Raw genomic sequence first — 18,169 nt, 5'->3', positions numbered from 1 at the left:
GCGCTTGCCATCTCTTGATTATTTGGGATTTGTTTGATTTTTTGTTTTATTTTTAAGTTTTGAAATGCAGTAGCATAGAGAGGGAGAGAGGGCGATATAGATAAATGTTGGGAGGAGATAATGTTACCTAAAGAAAAATAAGAATAATATAAGATTATGAAATAAATCGGTAAACTAAACAATGTCAAGGATGATGTAGAGAGAACTTGCCGAACAATTAAAAGATTAATTTGTATCTACAGCTAAAAGGGGCACAAACAATTATTGCAAACCTTTTGGAAAACTTTCTGCACACAAGAAACACCGGAATAGATATCTTTTTATAACTATCCACCTTAGAAACCAACCTCCAATGTGATACATAGAAATACAGTCACGCACTTTTCCAGACCATCAATAAACTATAGTACAGAAAATATTAAGTGTTGAGTGTGTTTTATATATATATATATATATTACTCTTTTTAGCATTGAAAAAAAAAAACGATTGCTGAGCTTTTATAGTTAGTTGGTAACAGTGATTATTTAATAAAGCGACCTTTCTAGTGTGTTGGATCGATCAGTCATCGCGAAAATGTTCTATTTATTTCTCCAGTTGCTCCGACTAGCTACTGGACTCTTTAGCCATTCTCTTTGAAAAAAAAAAACAACAACTTTTTTTTTCATATTTACTGTATTTATTTATATTTATTTCTATGTTCACTTAAAAGTACAAAAGCTAATTTATTTTGTCTATGAAAACTTGAGGCTAACATGTTTACCTTGGAGCTTGACAATAGGGGGAGTAGGGATGGAGGAGGAGCGCCCCGTGTGAGGTCTACAGGTTCTGCTTTGTGTCACCCTAATTGAAAGCTTTAAGTTCAATTAAATATAAGAGAGAGAGAGAGAGAGAGAGAGAGAGAGAGAGAGAGAGAGAGAGAGACGGAGAGAGAGAGAGAGAGAAGAAGAAGAAGAAGTGAATAAGGCTGTAAATAACCCATAACCTACTGGGCATGTATCTATCTCACAATAGACATTCCTTAGGTCATAGTCTCCTCAGTCAGCATCCTTTCATTCTGTATCTGCATGTCCTCAGTCAGCATCCTTTCATTCTGTATCTACATGTCTTCAGTCAGCATCCTTTCATTCTGTATCTACATGTCCTCAGTCAGCATCCTTTCATTTTGTATCTGCATGTCCTCAGTCAGCATCCTTTCATTCTGTATCTGCATGTCCTCAGTCAGCATCCTTTCATTCTGTATCTGCATGTCCTCAGTCAGCATCCTTTCATTCTGTATCTGCATGTCCTCAGTCAGCATCATTTCATTCTGTATCTGCATGTCCTCAGTCAGCATCCTTTCATTCTGTATCTGCATGTCCTCAGTCAGCATCATTTCATTCTGTATCTGCATGTCCTCAGCCAGCATCCTTTCATTCTGTATCTACATGTCCTCAGTCAGCATCCTTTCATTCTGTATCTGCATGTCCTCAGTCAGCATCCTTTCATTCTGTATCTGCATGTCCTCAGTCAGCATCCTTTCATTCTGTATCTGCATGTCCTTAAAGAACTTTCTATCTAGGTGAATTGGATTAGGGGATGCTTGAAGCATAAATGGAGGCCTACTAATACAACCATCTTAAAATGTATCATGTTCCCCTTTGAGACCTTGCAATCTACAGGGCAGATGTTGTAAAAGTCATCTGTTTCTGTGACCCACGGTAAAAAAGGGTGGTCAAGTGGTCAGCACAACGACTAGCCGCCTTTACTTGTTCCTCAACTAATGTCAGGTACCCGTTGGGGCTGGGTGGACTCAGGGGCGCCCGAAATTCAAAATACCAGTCTTCACCTAGATTCAACACAGGACCCAGGTTCGGAAGCTAAGAACTTTACCACATGGACATTCTGACTCCAAAAATAAATCAATGTATGATATGTTCCGATATACACACAGTGAATCTGTACACTCTCAGTTTATATGTATAATAGGTTTGTATATATAAAGGTAGAAGACTATGTAAATAGACAGCAGATAATAAATATGAAGTAAGCTGTGGAAAGGACGACCTTAGGTATATGCTTGAAAGTAGAATACATTATTTAAAAACTTCAGTTCTTCAAATTACATTATTTTGTGTTCTTAATCGTTCAATGAGTTGTCTTCTCCTGTATATGATCAGAGGTGAAACCAGCTCAGTGAGAACTAGCGCAAAAGAAAACCATAAGCTTATTTCTAAAGGCTCTAAAAAAAAAGATTTACGTTGTAGATTTACAACGTTGTTACGATTTTTTTTACGCTAGCGCTCAAAGTCGTTGCGTTTCCCTGGCATATTGATTGTTAGAAACGAACTTTCTGGATATTTTCCCACTAGTTATTATTGGTCATATACTTCTCATACAATAAACACAATAAATTGTAAGGGATTCAAAGATAGTCTGCAGTGCTACAGATAGGCCGTAGTGCTACAGATAGGCCGCAGTGCTTCAGATAGGCTGTAGTGCTTCAGATAGGCCGTAGTGCTACAGATAGGCCGCAGTGCTTCAGATAGGCTGTAGTGCTTCAGATAGGCTGTAGTACTTCAGATAGGCTGTAGTGCCTCAGATAGGCCGTAGTGCTTCAGATAGTCTGCAGTGCTACAGATAGGCCGTAGTGCTATTGATAGGCCATAGTGCTACAGATAGGCCGTAGTGCTTCAGATAGGCTGTAGTGCTTCAGATAGGCCGTAGTGCTTCAGATAGGCTGTAGTTGTTCAGATAGGCCGTAGTGCTTCAGATAGGCTGTAGTGCTTCAGATAGGCCGCAGTGCTTCAGATAGGCTGTAGTGCTTCAGATAGGATGTAGTGCTTCAGATAGGCTGTAGTGCCTCAGGTAGGCTGTAGTGCTTCAGATAGGCTGTAGTGCCTCAGATAGGATGTAGTGCTTCAGATAGGCTGTAGTGCTTCAGATAGGCTGTAGTGCCTCAGATAGGCTGTAGTGCTTCAGATAGGCTGTAGTGCTTCAGATAGGCTGTAGTGCCTCAGATAGGCTGTAGTGCCTCAGATAGGCTGTAGTGCTTCAGATAGGATGTAGTGCTTCAGATAGGATGTAGTGCCTCAGATAGGCTGTAGTGCTTCAGATAGGCTGTAGTGCTTCAGATAGGCTGTAGTGCCTCAGATAGGCTGTAGTGCCTCAGATAGGCTGTAGTGCTTCAGATAGGATGTAGTGCTTCAGATAGGATGTAGTGCCTCAGATAGGATGTAGTGCTTCAGATAGGATGTAGTGCTTCAGATAGGCTGTAGTGCTTCAGATAGGCTGTAGTGCCTCAGATAGGATGTAGTGCTTCAGATAGGCTGTAGTGCTTCAGATAGGCTGTAGTGCTTCAGATAGGATGTAGTGCTTCAGATAGGCTGTAGTGCTTCAGATAGGATGTAGTGCTTCAGATAGGCTGTAGTGCTTCAGATAGGCTGTAGTGCTTCAGATAGGCTGTAGTGCTTCAGATAGGCTGTAGTGCCTCAGATAGGCTGTAGTGCTTCAGATAGGCCGTAGTGCTTCCCATTCTGTGTCACACAGTGGTGATGCTCTCCACTAGAAAATGTTTTGTGTCACCGTCTTCCGTTGTGCGCTTATTGTTCAGACCCGGACAACACAGGACTTTGAACCACTGATAGGACAGTCGTGCCAAGGGAAGGAATGCACGTATTGAATGTTTTACTTTGAAGACATACTGAGTGTTGCCTCTCCTCTATTACAATTCAAACCAAAGACAATGTCGTAAAGCTATTAAACGATAAATTTATTTGAACTGTTAGAATAAATATTTGTAAATTTAGAGACAGACTAAACGAGTTTTAGGAATAACACACAAAAAAAATGCAATTGCTTGTTGTAGCTCCAGTTCTTTTTATCTTGTCAATGTTTGAGTTTTACCTTGAAACTTTGCTGGACAAATAGATTTCACAGCATGAACATTTATCTAGCAGAGAATTATACATCTGCGGCTATACAACACGTTTTTACTACAAGACATATTTAAGGTTAAGATACTTATTTCTCATATCATTGAAAGACTTTCTTTGAAGGGAAAGATATTATGAAATTGTATACTTATCAATTGGCCCGTATTAGTTTCGAATTTGCCATATGGTTATGTGTGCATTTAGTGTTATGTGGCCACTTTCTGCGTGGTTAGTGTTATGTAGCCACTTTCTGCGTGGTTAGTGTTATGTGGACACTTTCTCCGTAGTTAGTGTTATGTGGTCACTTTCTCCGTAGTTAGTGTTATGTGGCCACTATCTCCGTAGTTAGTGTTATGTGGCCACTTTCTCCGTAGTTAGTGTTATGTGGCCACTTTCTCCGTAGTTAGTGTTATGTGTTCACTTTCTCCGTAGTTAGTGTTATGTGGTCACTTTCTCCGTAGTTAGTGTTATGTGGCCACTTTCTCCGTAGTTAGTGTTATGTGTTCACTTTCTCCGTAGTTAGTGTTATGTGGTCACTTTCTCCGTAGTTAGTGTTATGTGGTCACTTTTTCCGTGGTTAGTGTTATGTGGCCACTTTCTCCGTAGTCAGTGTTATGTGGTCACTTTCTCCGTAGTTAGTGTTATGTGGTCACTTTCTCCGTGGTTAGTGTTATGTGGCCACTTTCTCTGTAGTCAGTGTTATGTGGTCACTTTCTCCGTAGTTAGTGTTATGTGGTCACTTTCTCCGTAGTTAGTGTTATGTGGTCACTTTCTCCGTGGTTAGTGTTATGTGGCCACTTTCTCCGTGGTTAGTGTTATGTGGTCACTTTCTCCGTGGTTAGTGTTATGTGGCCACTTTCTCCGTAGTCAGTGTTATGTGGACATTTTTTTCGCAGGTTTTTGTTATGGGCAATTTCTCATTGATTAGTTATGTGGGCATCTGCTTTGTTTCTATTTGATGCTATTCACAAATCGTACAAATATGTTTAAAATATTTCAAAAAGTTTAAAATAATTTTGTTCTAGACAACAACCCATTTTGTCTCTAGCGGCTCCCGCAAGGGAAAGAACCGATAATAGCTGTGTGTAGTCTGTCTGTCCGTCTATCATGCTATGATCGAAACAAAAACCACCAACAAAAACAACCACAAAAAAAAACACCAACAATAAAAGCTATAGAAAATCTGATTTCACAATATTTGATAACTTGCTAATTTTAAATGCAGCAGCTTCTTTTTGTCTTCTGACAGTGTTGTTCAAACCTTCGATCTAGAAATATCACTTTAGAGAAACAGTATCAAAGACATTGAGTTCACCCACAAATTATCAGATGATCTAAAAAAAAAAAGGGACAATAACAAATAATGAGAACTTTCTCATTCTGCCCAACATCTATCTTGCATTCTAAACCCTCTGTATTTATTCCAATTAATTGCTTGTAAAAAATTAATTAATGACTTATTGATGAAGTCCTGGTCCTGTATGCATTCTCTATAGTATATTAAATAAAGTACAGAATTAAAGTATTTTTAGTTAAGTCCTCAAAAAATAGTACGAGTGAACTGTGGCGTATTCAGGGTCCGAATTTAATTGAATTTAACGAACGTAGCGACAGAAATATATTCTATGTAGTGTTTTGATATCAATATATGGCGCACGTGCTCTCTGGCTCTCCGGTACTCTCCGGCGCCTGGGCGGCTGCCCCACCATCCCTCTCTTCTGTACGCCGCAGTGTGTGTATGTGTGAGTAAATAATAAAACTGTTTGTTTGTTTTTACAAGAATTTGTTCTTCAGTTTCTTGCATTACGGCACAATTTGTTTTTCAGTTTCTTGCATTACGGCACAATTTGTTTTTCAGTTTCTTGCATTACGGCACAATTTGTTTTTCAGTTTCTTGCATTACGGCACAATTTGTTTTTCAGTTTCTTGCATTACGGCACAATTTGTTTTTCAGTTTCTTGCATTACGGCACAATTTGTTTTTCAGTTTCTTGCATTACGGCACAATTTGTTTTTCAGTTTCTTGCATTACGGCACAATTTGTTTTTCAGTTTCTTGCATTACGGCACAATTTGTTTTTCCTTTCAGCCAGTGTTTCGTGTAACTTCTTGTCATTCCGACCATCCAGAACTCGTGACTTGTACCTGCCATCTTCTATGCCCCCCCCCCAGCCAGGTCCAATGATGTCACAAACAATGTATAGGCCTACGTTTTGTGGGTGCTCTGTGAACTCTGGGGGGGGGGGGGAGGGGGGGCCTCCCTATTTAATGTTACATCTTGAATACCTTTCAATGTTGATCTACTGAGAAGTGTCAAATATGTCAATAAACAATTAGATTTAGATGGATTGAAAAAGGTTTTAAAACAAATAGTGAGAATTTGTTCCAAGACGAAATGCTATGACATAAAGCTGTTCTCTGTAGTCAGACTAAGCAAATAATGCTGAAATGGACATAATTTATGTCTTAGTTCGTTCCTCGCCTGTTCAGAGAAAACCCAGAGTATTGGTCAATAAATATAATAGTTACTGATACATTGCCAAGTTGATATCTACTGATGAATCAATAATTGATGGTAACAGAACTAGATCTATATCTTTCAATGTGAAACACATTTTCTTTTTAAACTGTAAATTGAGTAATAAGAAGATGACTAATTAAATATTTGTTTACTAATGTGAAATACATTTTAAGACGTTCTATAGACATAAGCGCTGTATGTAATAACACTAGTGCTTGGCGTGAACAAACAATGAACGCTCTTTTGTCGGCGCTATTTGTTTCAGGTGATCAGTGCTTGTACTATTTCTTTGCATAACGTAGTTCTTGCAATGGATTGACGTTTTGTAATATTCAAATGTATACCGTTTGGCTCACTTAAGGGCTATCATTTTCTCACAGGTAGCTGCTTTGTATTAAAGTATTTTTGGGCAAAGGCTGAAGGGGCTTGGCTGTTCCTTGCTGCCTGATCATTCTCAAATATGAAACAACAAACTAAATAAGCTGTATACTTTATTTGTCACATCTAACTAGATAGCTACCTTTTAACCCTTCAAATGTTTGCATAAATTCGTCTACCCCTGGGTTCGCCACTGCTTTGAGCAATGTGTTTTGCGTCCAACTAGATTTGTAGCAGGGGGAGTTTCTTTGAACACACTTTTATTATAGAATGAGACTTTCGTAAGATAAATGAAAGATTAGAATGGCGTCAACAAGCTGCCAACTCAAAAACAACAACATATTTAATCATTTTACTTCTGCTAATCGTTGTTTACAGCACCAATAGAGTCAAGTGGTAAAATGAGTGGCAGTGGCACAGGTTTGGGGTGTTCATCTTAACCCACAACCCAATTGTAACTGTATATAATAATTTATAAAGTAAGTAAGTTCCCCTTTTAGACCTTGGTGCAGGTCATGTGAAGTTCATCTGTTTCTCTGCCCACAGTTAGCGAGGGTGTCATGTCTTTTTCATTTTTCCAAAACTGATATCAACTCCCACTGTCTGTCTGTCTATCTGTCCGGTAAAAAGATTTTACATTTTATTTCTCCGGCACCCAATCTAGGATGAAGCTGAAATTTTTTATAATTATTTATTTTACCAGACAACACAAAAATCAATTTAAGAAAAACAACAACAATTAGTTGATTTACTATGGGCTATTAATTATTTTGTTTGGTATCAAAAAAGGGAAAGAAATATTACTTGACTGATGTGGTGGTATAAGCTGAATTAGTCCTCATTGTACTCATTATACTTTTTTGAGAGAAATAGGTTGACGCTCTCTTTAAAGTTCACGTACCTTGGCAGCGTCATAACAAACGATGGGGATGTTTACCATGATGTAGCGTGCCGAATAGGAAAGGCAGGGAGCATTTTCCAAAGGCTGCAGCCTATTTGGACTAGCCAAGCCATTGGACTCGACAAAAATACACCTCAGCACAATCGTCATTCCAACTGCTACATATGCATGTCAGGCATGGAAGTCATCTGTCAAAATTGAGAAAAGACTAAATGTGGCTCGACAAAAATGGCTGAGACGGATTTGGGAGTCAGTTACACAGACCGGATCTCAAACAAGGAAATCCTATGCCGAACTGGGAGTCGAACACTTAGTGAGGTTGTGACAGAGCGTCGCATGAGGTTTGCGGGACATGTTCTACGTCAAAATGAATTACGCACACCAAGAGTTGCGATAGCATAGAAGCCAATACGAGGAAAGCGCAAACAGGGACGTCCTCGTATTACTTGGCGACACACCTTCATGGAACACCTCAAAACAGTGGACACCAGGTGGGAGGAGGCTTCAGACATTGCCAATGACAGATCTTTATGGAGACAGCTTGCCGCCCAATGCGACCTAAGTCTAAGTCTAAGTCTCTTTAAAGTTTGAAACTAAGAATAGATAACTATAAAACCTTCTATTTTCATAAACTATTCGCTGGCACGGTGGTTGGTGTATTGGATTGAGGAGGCTTGAGCCCGCGAGTTCGAATTCAGGTCGTAAAATTTTGGTTCATAAACACATTTAAAAAACAACCACATATCATTCTCACAGATACCCCCATCTTTCTCTTCCCCTCCCCCCAGATCTATTACAAATTTAATTACAACACGGATTTTTTTCAAAACTATTTTTTATTTTTACAAAGCTTATTTTAATTAACTCACTATGTCTGTTAGTCTGGTAAAACTTTATACTAGCTATATCCGCCACCCAATCTTGGTTCTTGTAGCAAAAAAACTATAAATAAACACAATGTGTGAATATTTCGTTCAAATCAGAGTAATCGGAGCTCCGCATTGTGGTAGCAATCTTATTCATGAGTCACTTAGAAAAGAAGATGGTATTAACTGAATTGACCATTACAAACTCGTTGAAACGACTCTTGTATATAAAACAATATGTTGAGATAATGATTAGTGTTTCAACCGGTATAATTAATTGTCTTCTTTTTATCAGAAAATCAGGTTTTCAGAAGTAAAATGTATCAAAGAATTATGGGCTGCAGATTGTAGTAACAATGATATCTAACGATGTACATTTGTAATTTTTGAGTTGGTAACATTGAAGTCTTCAGAGAGAAACTTTGGATAAGTAAAAGACAAGTTTCGAAAGAAAAGTGCACAGTTAGCAGCTGGACATACACAAAATCTGGCTAGGACATTGCTGCCTCGCGAGATGAAAACCTAGAGATAATACATATAGAGTATTTATTTTCAAATTTCATTTCGTCCTGGACATTGTGACGAACCATTTTAGCTCACTCGAGGTATCACTCAGGTCTAAGCATTTAATTAATTTATTTACTCGCTATTAATCATCAATTTTATTAATTTAGCCAATCAAGCGCTAAAAACACCGCCACCACCCCTCCAATCCAACCCCACCCCCTTTGGCAGCGATGTCACATTTTACTATCCCCACCTTGACACGTGCCACACTAGACTCTTGACAAGAGTACGCTCCCCTTTTCCTATCTTGGCAAAACTCCGTTGGACCCCCCCCCCTTGTTGGGAGCGGCTGGTCACTTCAAAGTGCCCATTCAACTCAACGCCTCGGGCAACACTGTTCGTCTGGCACTAGCCTTTATCAAGGCATAATCTCCATTGATGTACCCAGCTCTGATAATCTCCCCTTCATGATCCACCTGACCACCTTGATTGGGCTTTCAACTCGCGCCCTCGCGCAATGTCTATCTCCCGGAAACTCTCGTCACGGTCAAGCGTGGACCCCTTTTGTCAAAGACGTCAAATAGTCTAGACCACCTTTGCACCTATCTCCCGCCACTCACCCCCCCCCTTGGCTATCCACGTGTATATGGACAAACTTCATCGTCCGATCTCATTCACGCTGGAGAGCCCAGAGGGAGCACGTCTATCTCTTGCTTGAGCTCTAGACTATTTTCACTCCCTTATTTCACTTTGGATTGGTGGTATGTAACTTAGTAAAGTGCTTGAGAACCATTTTACTTAGTAATGTATATATGTATATTTGTGCATTTATTACTACATTACTTGTGTATATATTTGTGCATTCTTATCATGGATAATGTAAGTAGATTACTGTATACATATATTTTATATCATGACTTTTGTGGCTAAATGTTCAAACCATCTGGACTAGAATTTATTAACAATTCTTACCAGATGTATTTAGCTCTTTAACTATTATTAATTTAACTCTGATATATTAGCGCTCAGCACGAGCCTTTATTATATTATCATTGATTAACTCCTTGGCAGGGAGTTATCAAAGCATTTCTGTAAACATGTCTTATTACTGAGTATGTATTTACTTATGCTCTATGTTTACTTATGTGAGAGCACGGGCGAGTATCACACGTTGATCTCCCCTTCTCCTTTCATCTCATTTATCTTAGTGATGTATGTACTTGCTATTCACCGTGATTGGCTAGCGTCACTTATATTACTAATCACATATCACTTATTACTGTTTGTTATTTCCCTTTATGGGAGTCCCCATTATTATTGTTATCTCCCTTGATGGGACACTATATTCATTTGTTAGGTCCCTTTGATAAATATGAAACTAGCTTATGGTTTCTATACATCAGTCTGAAGATGTCCTTCACGAAAAGGCATCTACCTCCCAGTGTTATCATTGTAGCTAAACCGACGCATACATCATATCGTTGCAGCTTTTATCTATAGGCTACATCTGCCTGAAATCTTAGCAACCTAAAGCTGATAGCAGATTTGCTGGCACCAGATCTGTAGACATCAGACCTACTCATCCTTCAAGAGTCCAAGTAACAACGCTAGCCACAGACTCGTCACTGGCTTAACTGATTGGTAGACGCAGCTTAGCTCTGCAACCATACAAGTTGGACTGCACACGGAGCCTGGATCCACTACGCCAGCCCACCAGCAGACAGCATCAGTACCAGCCACACCCGTCTCACCAGTGCAGCACCGGACCAAAAGCTAAGCAACCAGCCTAATGACACTCAGACCATTTGGTTCTAATATCTGATGATGATAGTCTCCTAATGTAAATACGCTAGATCCCATTCTAGCATCTGTACAGCATTTTACCTTTTAACTATCCTTTGTATAATAAACTGTACATAGTTTTACATCTAAATATAGTATTTGTTGCCTGCATTATAACGCTGTGCTTGTAGTTTATATGTGCAAGTAAGGATTCTCAAACTATAAAATCCCCTAGACACCCAAAACGGCCAAATCTTTAATCCGACTTGTCACAGACATATCAACTTAAGTCAATAGGGACACTAACCTTATTATCTTAAATCAGGCTGGACACTAGTAATATCATCTTAAATCAACATGGACACTGGTCACTTCATCTTAACTCAAGCTGGACACTGGTTATATCATTTTAAATCAAGCTGGACACTAGTCTTATAATCTTAAATTGAACTGGACACTGGTCTTTAACTTCTTAATTTTGAACTCAACACTGGTCATATCGTCTCAAATAGAACAGGACACTGGTCATACTGTCCTATGCAAATAGACGCTTTCATAATATAATTTATGAAGAAAGTGCGCACATATTGTATGGTAGCCTTGTAAAAGAATATACACTTCTTTCAAGCTGTTTCTTTTCTAACACATCAGTTGTTGTCCAAGAATTTTGTTTTCGCTTCACAAAAAAAAAAAAAAGAAATAAGCTGAAAGATTTTTAAAAATGGTTGAAAACTTGTGGGACCCCATAGGTCGCAAGGTCTGAAAGGGAAACTGTACTTTTTTTTTTTACTTTTATTGTGGGACTAGTGAGCTATTTGTGTGTGTCCCCCCCCCCCCCTCTTCATTATCTAAACTTTCAGACAGTTGGAATGGTAAGAGACAGCGTATCACTAACAATTATTATTAATGAATATAAATAAAATCCATGCTGGTCTCTGTTCCTATTTTTTTTATAACAGTTGACATGTTACTAAACAATAATTAAACTTTTTTATAAAGCCGCCATCAGCAGTCTAATTAACTTTGCCGTCACCTGCTCGTATGGTAATACTTCGCAGGCACAAAGACATCGACTAAATAGACATATTAAAAAAGCATCGTACACAGCTACCATCTCTTGAAGAACTTGAAAGATGCCTTTCCAAAACACGCACGATCCGTAAAGACAACCTGCACCCATTAAACCACTGTTACATCAGATCTGAACGAAGTGGTCGTCTCCTTTCCATTAGGACTAAAAAAGAAAGATTTAAAAACTCCTGTATTCCACTTTCGGTCAGAGATTATCTGTGGTCACCGAGGAGTACGTAGAAGTCTAATTTATAAAGCGCTGGTTATGAGTGTGTATGTGTTTCATGTGTGAATGTTGTTTGTATATGCATCTATATTGTTATTGTTACTGTAGTTACGCTGAGGTGGTCAACTGTAGTCAAACGGAATTTCTATTTGATTGGACCAATACAAATTATCATATCTCTTATGATATGTTATCTTTTCTTAAAAACATTGAAATATCACATAATAATTATGATTTAAACAATCTAATTTTAATGATTTCATAATTTCAATGGTCTTTAATGGTCCAATTAGAAACCCGTCATGCTCAATCGAGAATCCCAAGTCCCCGTCATAGCGAGCCTCACATATCTAGATAGAATAATACAGTAAGGTTGCATGTGGAGTTATTTTGGCCTTGAGCTGCTTGATGGCCTGGCCAGGCTCGCAACACCAAAACGTCACATCAACACGCCATTGCCAGAGTGAGTTCGAAGGTCAAAGAACAAAGCCAAGATGGTGACACCAATGGTAACGTTCAGTCGTATAACAAAGAGACTCACCAACCAACAGATTGTCAAAAGCACTTCCAGATCTTAGTAAAAACAACAATAAAACAACAACTCTTGAGTGGGTTGGGCTTGGGGAGAAATGTTTGATGTTACTTGAAAAAAAAACCCATCACAACTAAGAATTATGTGTTGAGTAACTAGACAGTCGAGTTGTGCCAAATGTCATAACAAATGAGAGTTAGCGAACATTCTTTGAAACTTTCAAGATCTTGTGATAAAACCTTTCGTGAAAAACAAATGTATCATAGAAAGAGAGAGAGTGAGAAAGAGAGAGAGAAAGTGTGTGTGTATGTGTGTGTTAGAGAGATAGAGAGAGAGAAGATATAGTTGAAGAAAGGAGAGAAGAAGAGTGAGAAAGAGAGATGGAGAGAAAAGATGAAAAAGTGATTTCACACTGCCAACTTGAATATTAAAAAGAAGGTCAGGTTGTCAGATAGTCTTGTGGCTTAATGAGTATTAATGATTGATTGTACAATTGCCATACGGTAATATTGTGTGATGGTCAGATGATCTTAAAAGGATGATCTCTTACGGTCTGATGGACCGATGATCTGAAGGACAGATCTAATCCTGCGACTTCGCTTCACTTACTATTTGGGCGACTACTGTCAAGAACAGAGCGGTACAAAAACTCGTTCGTACCTTACTCGGTCAGACTATATGAACGCCACCCGTTGATCAGGAAACATGAAAAGGACCAAGATGCATGTGGGTAGTTGTTGAATGAACTCTTTATGTTGTATCTATCAATAAAGCAGTCTTAGTCTTAGGGGCCAGTACAAAGTGCAACAGTGATGTCATACCCGCCAGGTGATAAGGTACTATCCGGACCTTCTGTACTTCTACAGAAAGTGCTAATGAAGACCAAAATGGTTGGTTCCTTCGGTTTGGACACAGTGATTTGATGCGACCCATGACTGATGTACCAGAATGAATATTGTCCATATACAGAAACACCATTGATGTATAAGATTGCTCTTTCAATTAGAAATTTGATTTATAAAAGGAAAAAAAAACATAATGAACATAAAAAAGGACAATACCCACTTCAATACATCTTATAGAGCGATAAATTCGCTCTTAATTACTAATAAATGTTAAACTTTGTTTAAAAAAAATGTCTAATTTACCTCGCCCCATTCGTCCCCCTCCCCACTCCCCTTCAGAAACAAAATGTTGTTTAGCAAGCACCGTGTCCACCCATCCAAAAGGTTTTGCCCACCCATTTAGAAAGTGTGACTCAAATACAGGTATTGTAAAAACTATTTTTAGCGGCCCCCGAAAGGGGAATAGACGCTATTAGTTTTGTGTGGTTTGTCTGTCCGTTCGCCCGTCCGTCCCGTTTAGATCTCGTAAACTAGAAAATAAATTGAAAATCTGACATCATGATATTTTAATACTTTTCAAAGTTCTGATGCAACGGCTACCTTTTTTCTTTTCTGAAAGCGAAAAATTTAATTCTTTAAAATCAACAATGCGTTTCTTCATAAAAATATACCATTTTTACAACTATTTACTATTAATAGTAACAAACACGGGAGGCTGTTTGGCAAGTGAGATAACTATTTACCATATTTTTAACACATGTATGCAAAGGGTTTAAGATTTTTTGTAAATTTTTTTTTTACTTTGCCATGTTAATTAAGTTCTTTCACACTAACTACTATATTTACCAAAAAAAAACTTTTTTTAAAGAGAAAAAATCTATTTAATATGCATATAAGTGGAACATAATTTAAAACAACAATTAATAAGTAGTTTTTCATATTATCGCGTGAACTGTAGCGCGACACACTAGAGCTAGGACACTTAACTAAAGGATTTATTTTTTATCGGAAACTTTTAAATTTTTTTTGAGGCTTTGAATAAGAGATTTACACTTAACAAAACATTTAGATCAATTAGATAATCATTCTAAGACATCAGTTAGGCAGGTTCACATCTAGCTTCACCTTCACTTTCACCTATCCTTTGGTCTGCTGGACCGTTGGGGCACACACATGATTGGTCAACCTTCTTTCTCTATTTTTCTCTGTCATTAACCTTTGATAGAATTTCATTCTGATATTCTTTCTGAAAATATTGAAACCTGCCTTTTACCTTGCTGGGTGGACCACTTCGGGGGCCGATGTGAGTTTGTATTTCCACACAAACTGTCTTTGTAACCTTGTTTATTCTAAATACCGGAAGAATGTCGATCTGTCTTGTGTAACGCTAAAATCCAAAGCTTTTTCCAATTACTAGATATATCTTCTTTAGTAATTGGCTAACTTCTTTTAAAAGCTGGCCAAAGTCCTAAAGGAAAAAAAATTACTAAGTAGTTTGTGTGGAAGCACAAACTCAAAAACAGCCTCCAAAGTGGTCCACTCAAGCAGGTAAAAAGAAAGATTTCAATATTTTCAGCTTGAATGAACTACAAACTATGAACTACAAACTATGAACAACCTCAACCCTATCTCCGCCAATACAAAAAGGGGATACATTTACATTTAGAAAGTGTTGCCGATACTAGTGTATTGTTAGTCCGACTGACGACATGATATCACAGGATACTGAGATTGATTAATGTTATGATCATTACATTGTTAAATACATATGTATTCAAAATACTTACTATGACATAGGTATTGTTCAATTTTAATCTGGTCCAGCTGATGTTATGGAATGATTATCTAATTGATGGTTTTCTAAAGGGCCAAATCTCTCATTGGGGATGTGAAGGAAGAAACTTTTCTTTTCCATTGAAACCTTATATACGAAGTACACAGCGCACAGTGTGGTATGTTGCATAGTATAAAACGCTGCTTATTATTTAAATTAAATTCGACTTATATACATACAGTAACAAACTTAATGCATTTTTTTCTTTTAAAACAAATTTTAGTTGAAAACAGAAGTAACTCGTTGAATAGAAAACGCTTAATTTATTGATACAAATATATTAAAGAACCTTTCTTTTTTCATACAAAAAAATCAAAACCGTTTGCATAATATTCAGAAAGTATACTTAAGAATGGCCTTATCAATAGAGTCTCCCATTCATTGTATTATTAATAGTGAATAGTTGTTAAAAGGGAGTATATTTTGTAATGTCTGTGGCATTTTACGTCTTCAGGGAAATCTCTTCCTTTTGCAACTTCTTGTGTGACTAAAGAGGCAAATCCTTGATACACAGCTGCGGTCGCAGGTTGGGCATATGTAATCACCAGGCGCCTTTGCATTTAAAAAAAAAATTTGTTATGTATTACATATGAAAAAAACTGCTTGCATATTAAATTTAAAAAAATAATCAGAACTTTGAAAGATCTAACGTATCACTTATTATCATGCATGACTTGGTTGACACATGAAATGTGAAGACTTCCGAGTCGTCCTGATTGCATGTATTACAACAGTTCTTCAAATCTGGAACTCTGTTTTCCAAAGAAGAATTTTTACATTCTTGAACTAGTCCAAGGAGTCAATGCTCCCGAGCATCACCCAGTCATCGACAAACTGTGAGGCTGTGATCTGCAGTATTATGGGATTGTCAAGTGATGAAGTTTAGACGTTTATTGACTCTTCTGCAGATAATTTGTAGGTTATCAAAGTAAACTGTTTTTATCAACTTTCTTTACGAGAAAACTTTGCTCGAAATGGGTTATGGTTGCGATAAACTTTTTAAAAATTTACATTTATCTGAATAAAGGACCTATGGCATAAAAAAAAAATTCCGAGAATCAGTGATCTAGCTCTTTTATTTATTTTTTCCCTAGGGTGTGCCGGACAGTGATGGTGTAAATGACAACGGACCCCAATCAGATCTTCCAGACTACGTAGGTGATGGACCAGACCTGTCGAAGGTCAGTTACAAGTCGAATGTGTGTGTGTGTGTGCATGTGTGCGCGCGCGCTCGAATCAATGCTATGAAAGTTACATACCTATGGAGTATGTGTTTAACTTCAGTGTTGTAATTCCTTAGACAAAAACTGAAGACATTTCATCCTACATCAAACGCATTATAAAATAAAACCTTTTATTGAAATTGTACTTCTGTTTCTTCATTTGAAAAAGTTCTGACTTTTATTTGTTCTTTCAAAAGTTTACATGATGTTTGTGTGCGTGTGTGAGAGTTAAAAAGTGTATGTATGTGTGCTTTTCTGTGTACGTGTTTGTGTGAGAGAGTAGATCAAGTCAGAATGATGACGTATAGGGAGACTAACGTTTGGACGACTACATCAATAGATAGATCAATAGACTACTAACCAAAGATGCACTACGATCCAGGTATTGTTCTGTGTGTCTACAGGTAGACCTAACTCGGCCAATTAACAATGAAGATGGCACGCACAAACAGGAACCAACAGGTAATAATCTCCTTCGCTTTCCCTCCAACCTCACTCACCTCATAGACACACACACACACATACTCTCTCTCGCTCACACACAGATACACACACACTCTCTCTCGCTCACACACAGATACATGCAGACACTCTCTGTGTCCCAACGTCTATCTTTTGATATACTTTTCTCATTTTTTATCTGGCGCATTTTTTTTCTTCAGCCTCCCCCCCCCCTCCCCAACTCTTTACCTGCTCCTTCCTCTTCCTCTTTCTCTCCCTTCCTCCTTCTTCTTCTCTATCTCTCTCTCTCACTCTCTCAATTTTCTTTGACATTTATTACCTCTAAAAATCTCAATAGAAGTAGAACTGAATTGTTTTCAACAGTTTCATAGTGGCCTCCCCCTTAATCAAGGGCGACGTTGCAGTTCTTTGCGTGGGCAGGGGTAATCAGAGGTGATGCTAGTTGGTGGATATCATCAGGTGGGTGGAGGATGCAGTGGGCCGCCTAAAGCCAGACATGGGGTAGCGATTGTAGCTGTTATTGTTCTCAAACTCATCTTCCTATACAATTGTTCATGGGTCATAGAACACGGCCTGCCACATTCCACAAAGGTTCGCAACAAAATAGCCGCCTGATGCTTCTTTTTCTCTCCACCAACTCCCAACACAGGATCGCAATACTATAGCAGCGTTACACCTTCTTCTCTCAAGGATACTAACGCCTTATCAGCCCTACACTGCTTTCCCCTTAGCATCGAAATATTATAGAAGTCTTACACCTTCTTCTCTCAAGGATAGCAAAACTTTAATTGCCCTACACCGCATTCTCTTAAGCATCGCAATACTGAAGCAACCCTTGATCTCCTTTCCCAAGGATAGAAACACAATTACAGCCCTAAACCACCTCCCCAACAGATAGCAACACTACAGACACTTTAATTTTTTTAAAAGTGTTACAGTAATAATTTTAACAAATAAAAAAATTTTCCTTTTTAAAAAAAATCTATCACTCATTAGATATTGAGAGCGAAGTATTCGCTCTTACATAAATTTACCCGCTTCATAGAAGAGCTTTTTTTTTTTTTTTTCAAGAACTTTTTTTTCATGCACTTGTTAATGTCATACTTGATTA

At 38.1% G+C, this 18,169-nt stretch overlaps 1 protein-coding gene across 2 annotated transcripts in view; it reads left to right on the top strand.

The window, feature by feature from the left end:
• LOC106058532 (sodium-dependent noradrenaline transporter-like) overlaps positions 1 to 18,169 on the top strand; it is a 131,311-nt gene that overhangs the window by 73,086 nt on the left and 40,056 nt on the right. For both annotated transcript variants that reach the window (XM_056035027.1, XM_056035029.1), the window contains 2 exons: positions 16,468 to 16,554; positions 17,001 to 17,058. In XM_056035027.1, the coding sequence (XP_055891002.1) occupies positions 16,468 to 16,554; positions 17,001 to 17,058 (145 nt within the window). The remainder of the gene's footprint in view (positions 1 to 16,467; positions 16,555 to 17,000; positions 17,059 to 18,169) is intronic.

This window comes from Biomphalaria glabrata, chromosome 7 (genome assembly GCF_947242115.1).
Source record: "Biomphalaria glabrata chromosome 7, xgBioGlab47.1, whole genome shotgun sequence".
NCBI classification, from domain to species: Eukaryota; Metazoa; Mollusca; class Gastropoda; family Planorbidae; genus Biomphalaria; species Biomphalaria glabrata.
Note: the sequence above shows the minus strand (reverse complement) of the source record. Positions and strands in the feature narration are given on the sequence as shown.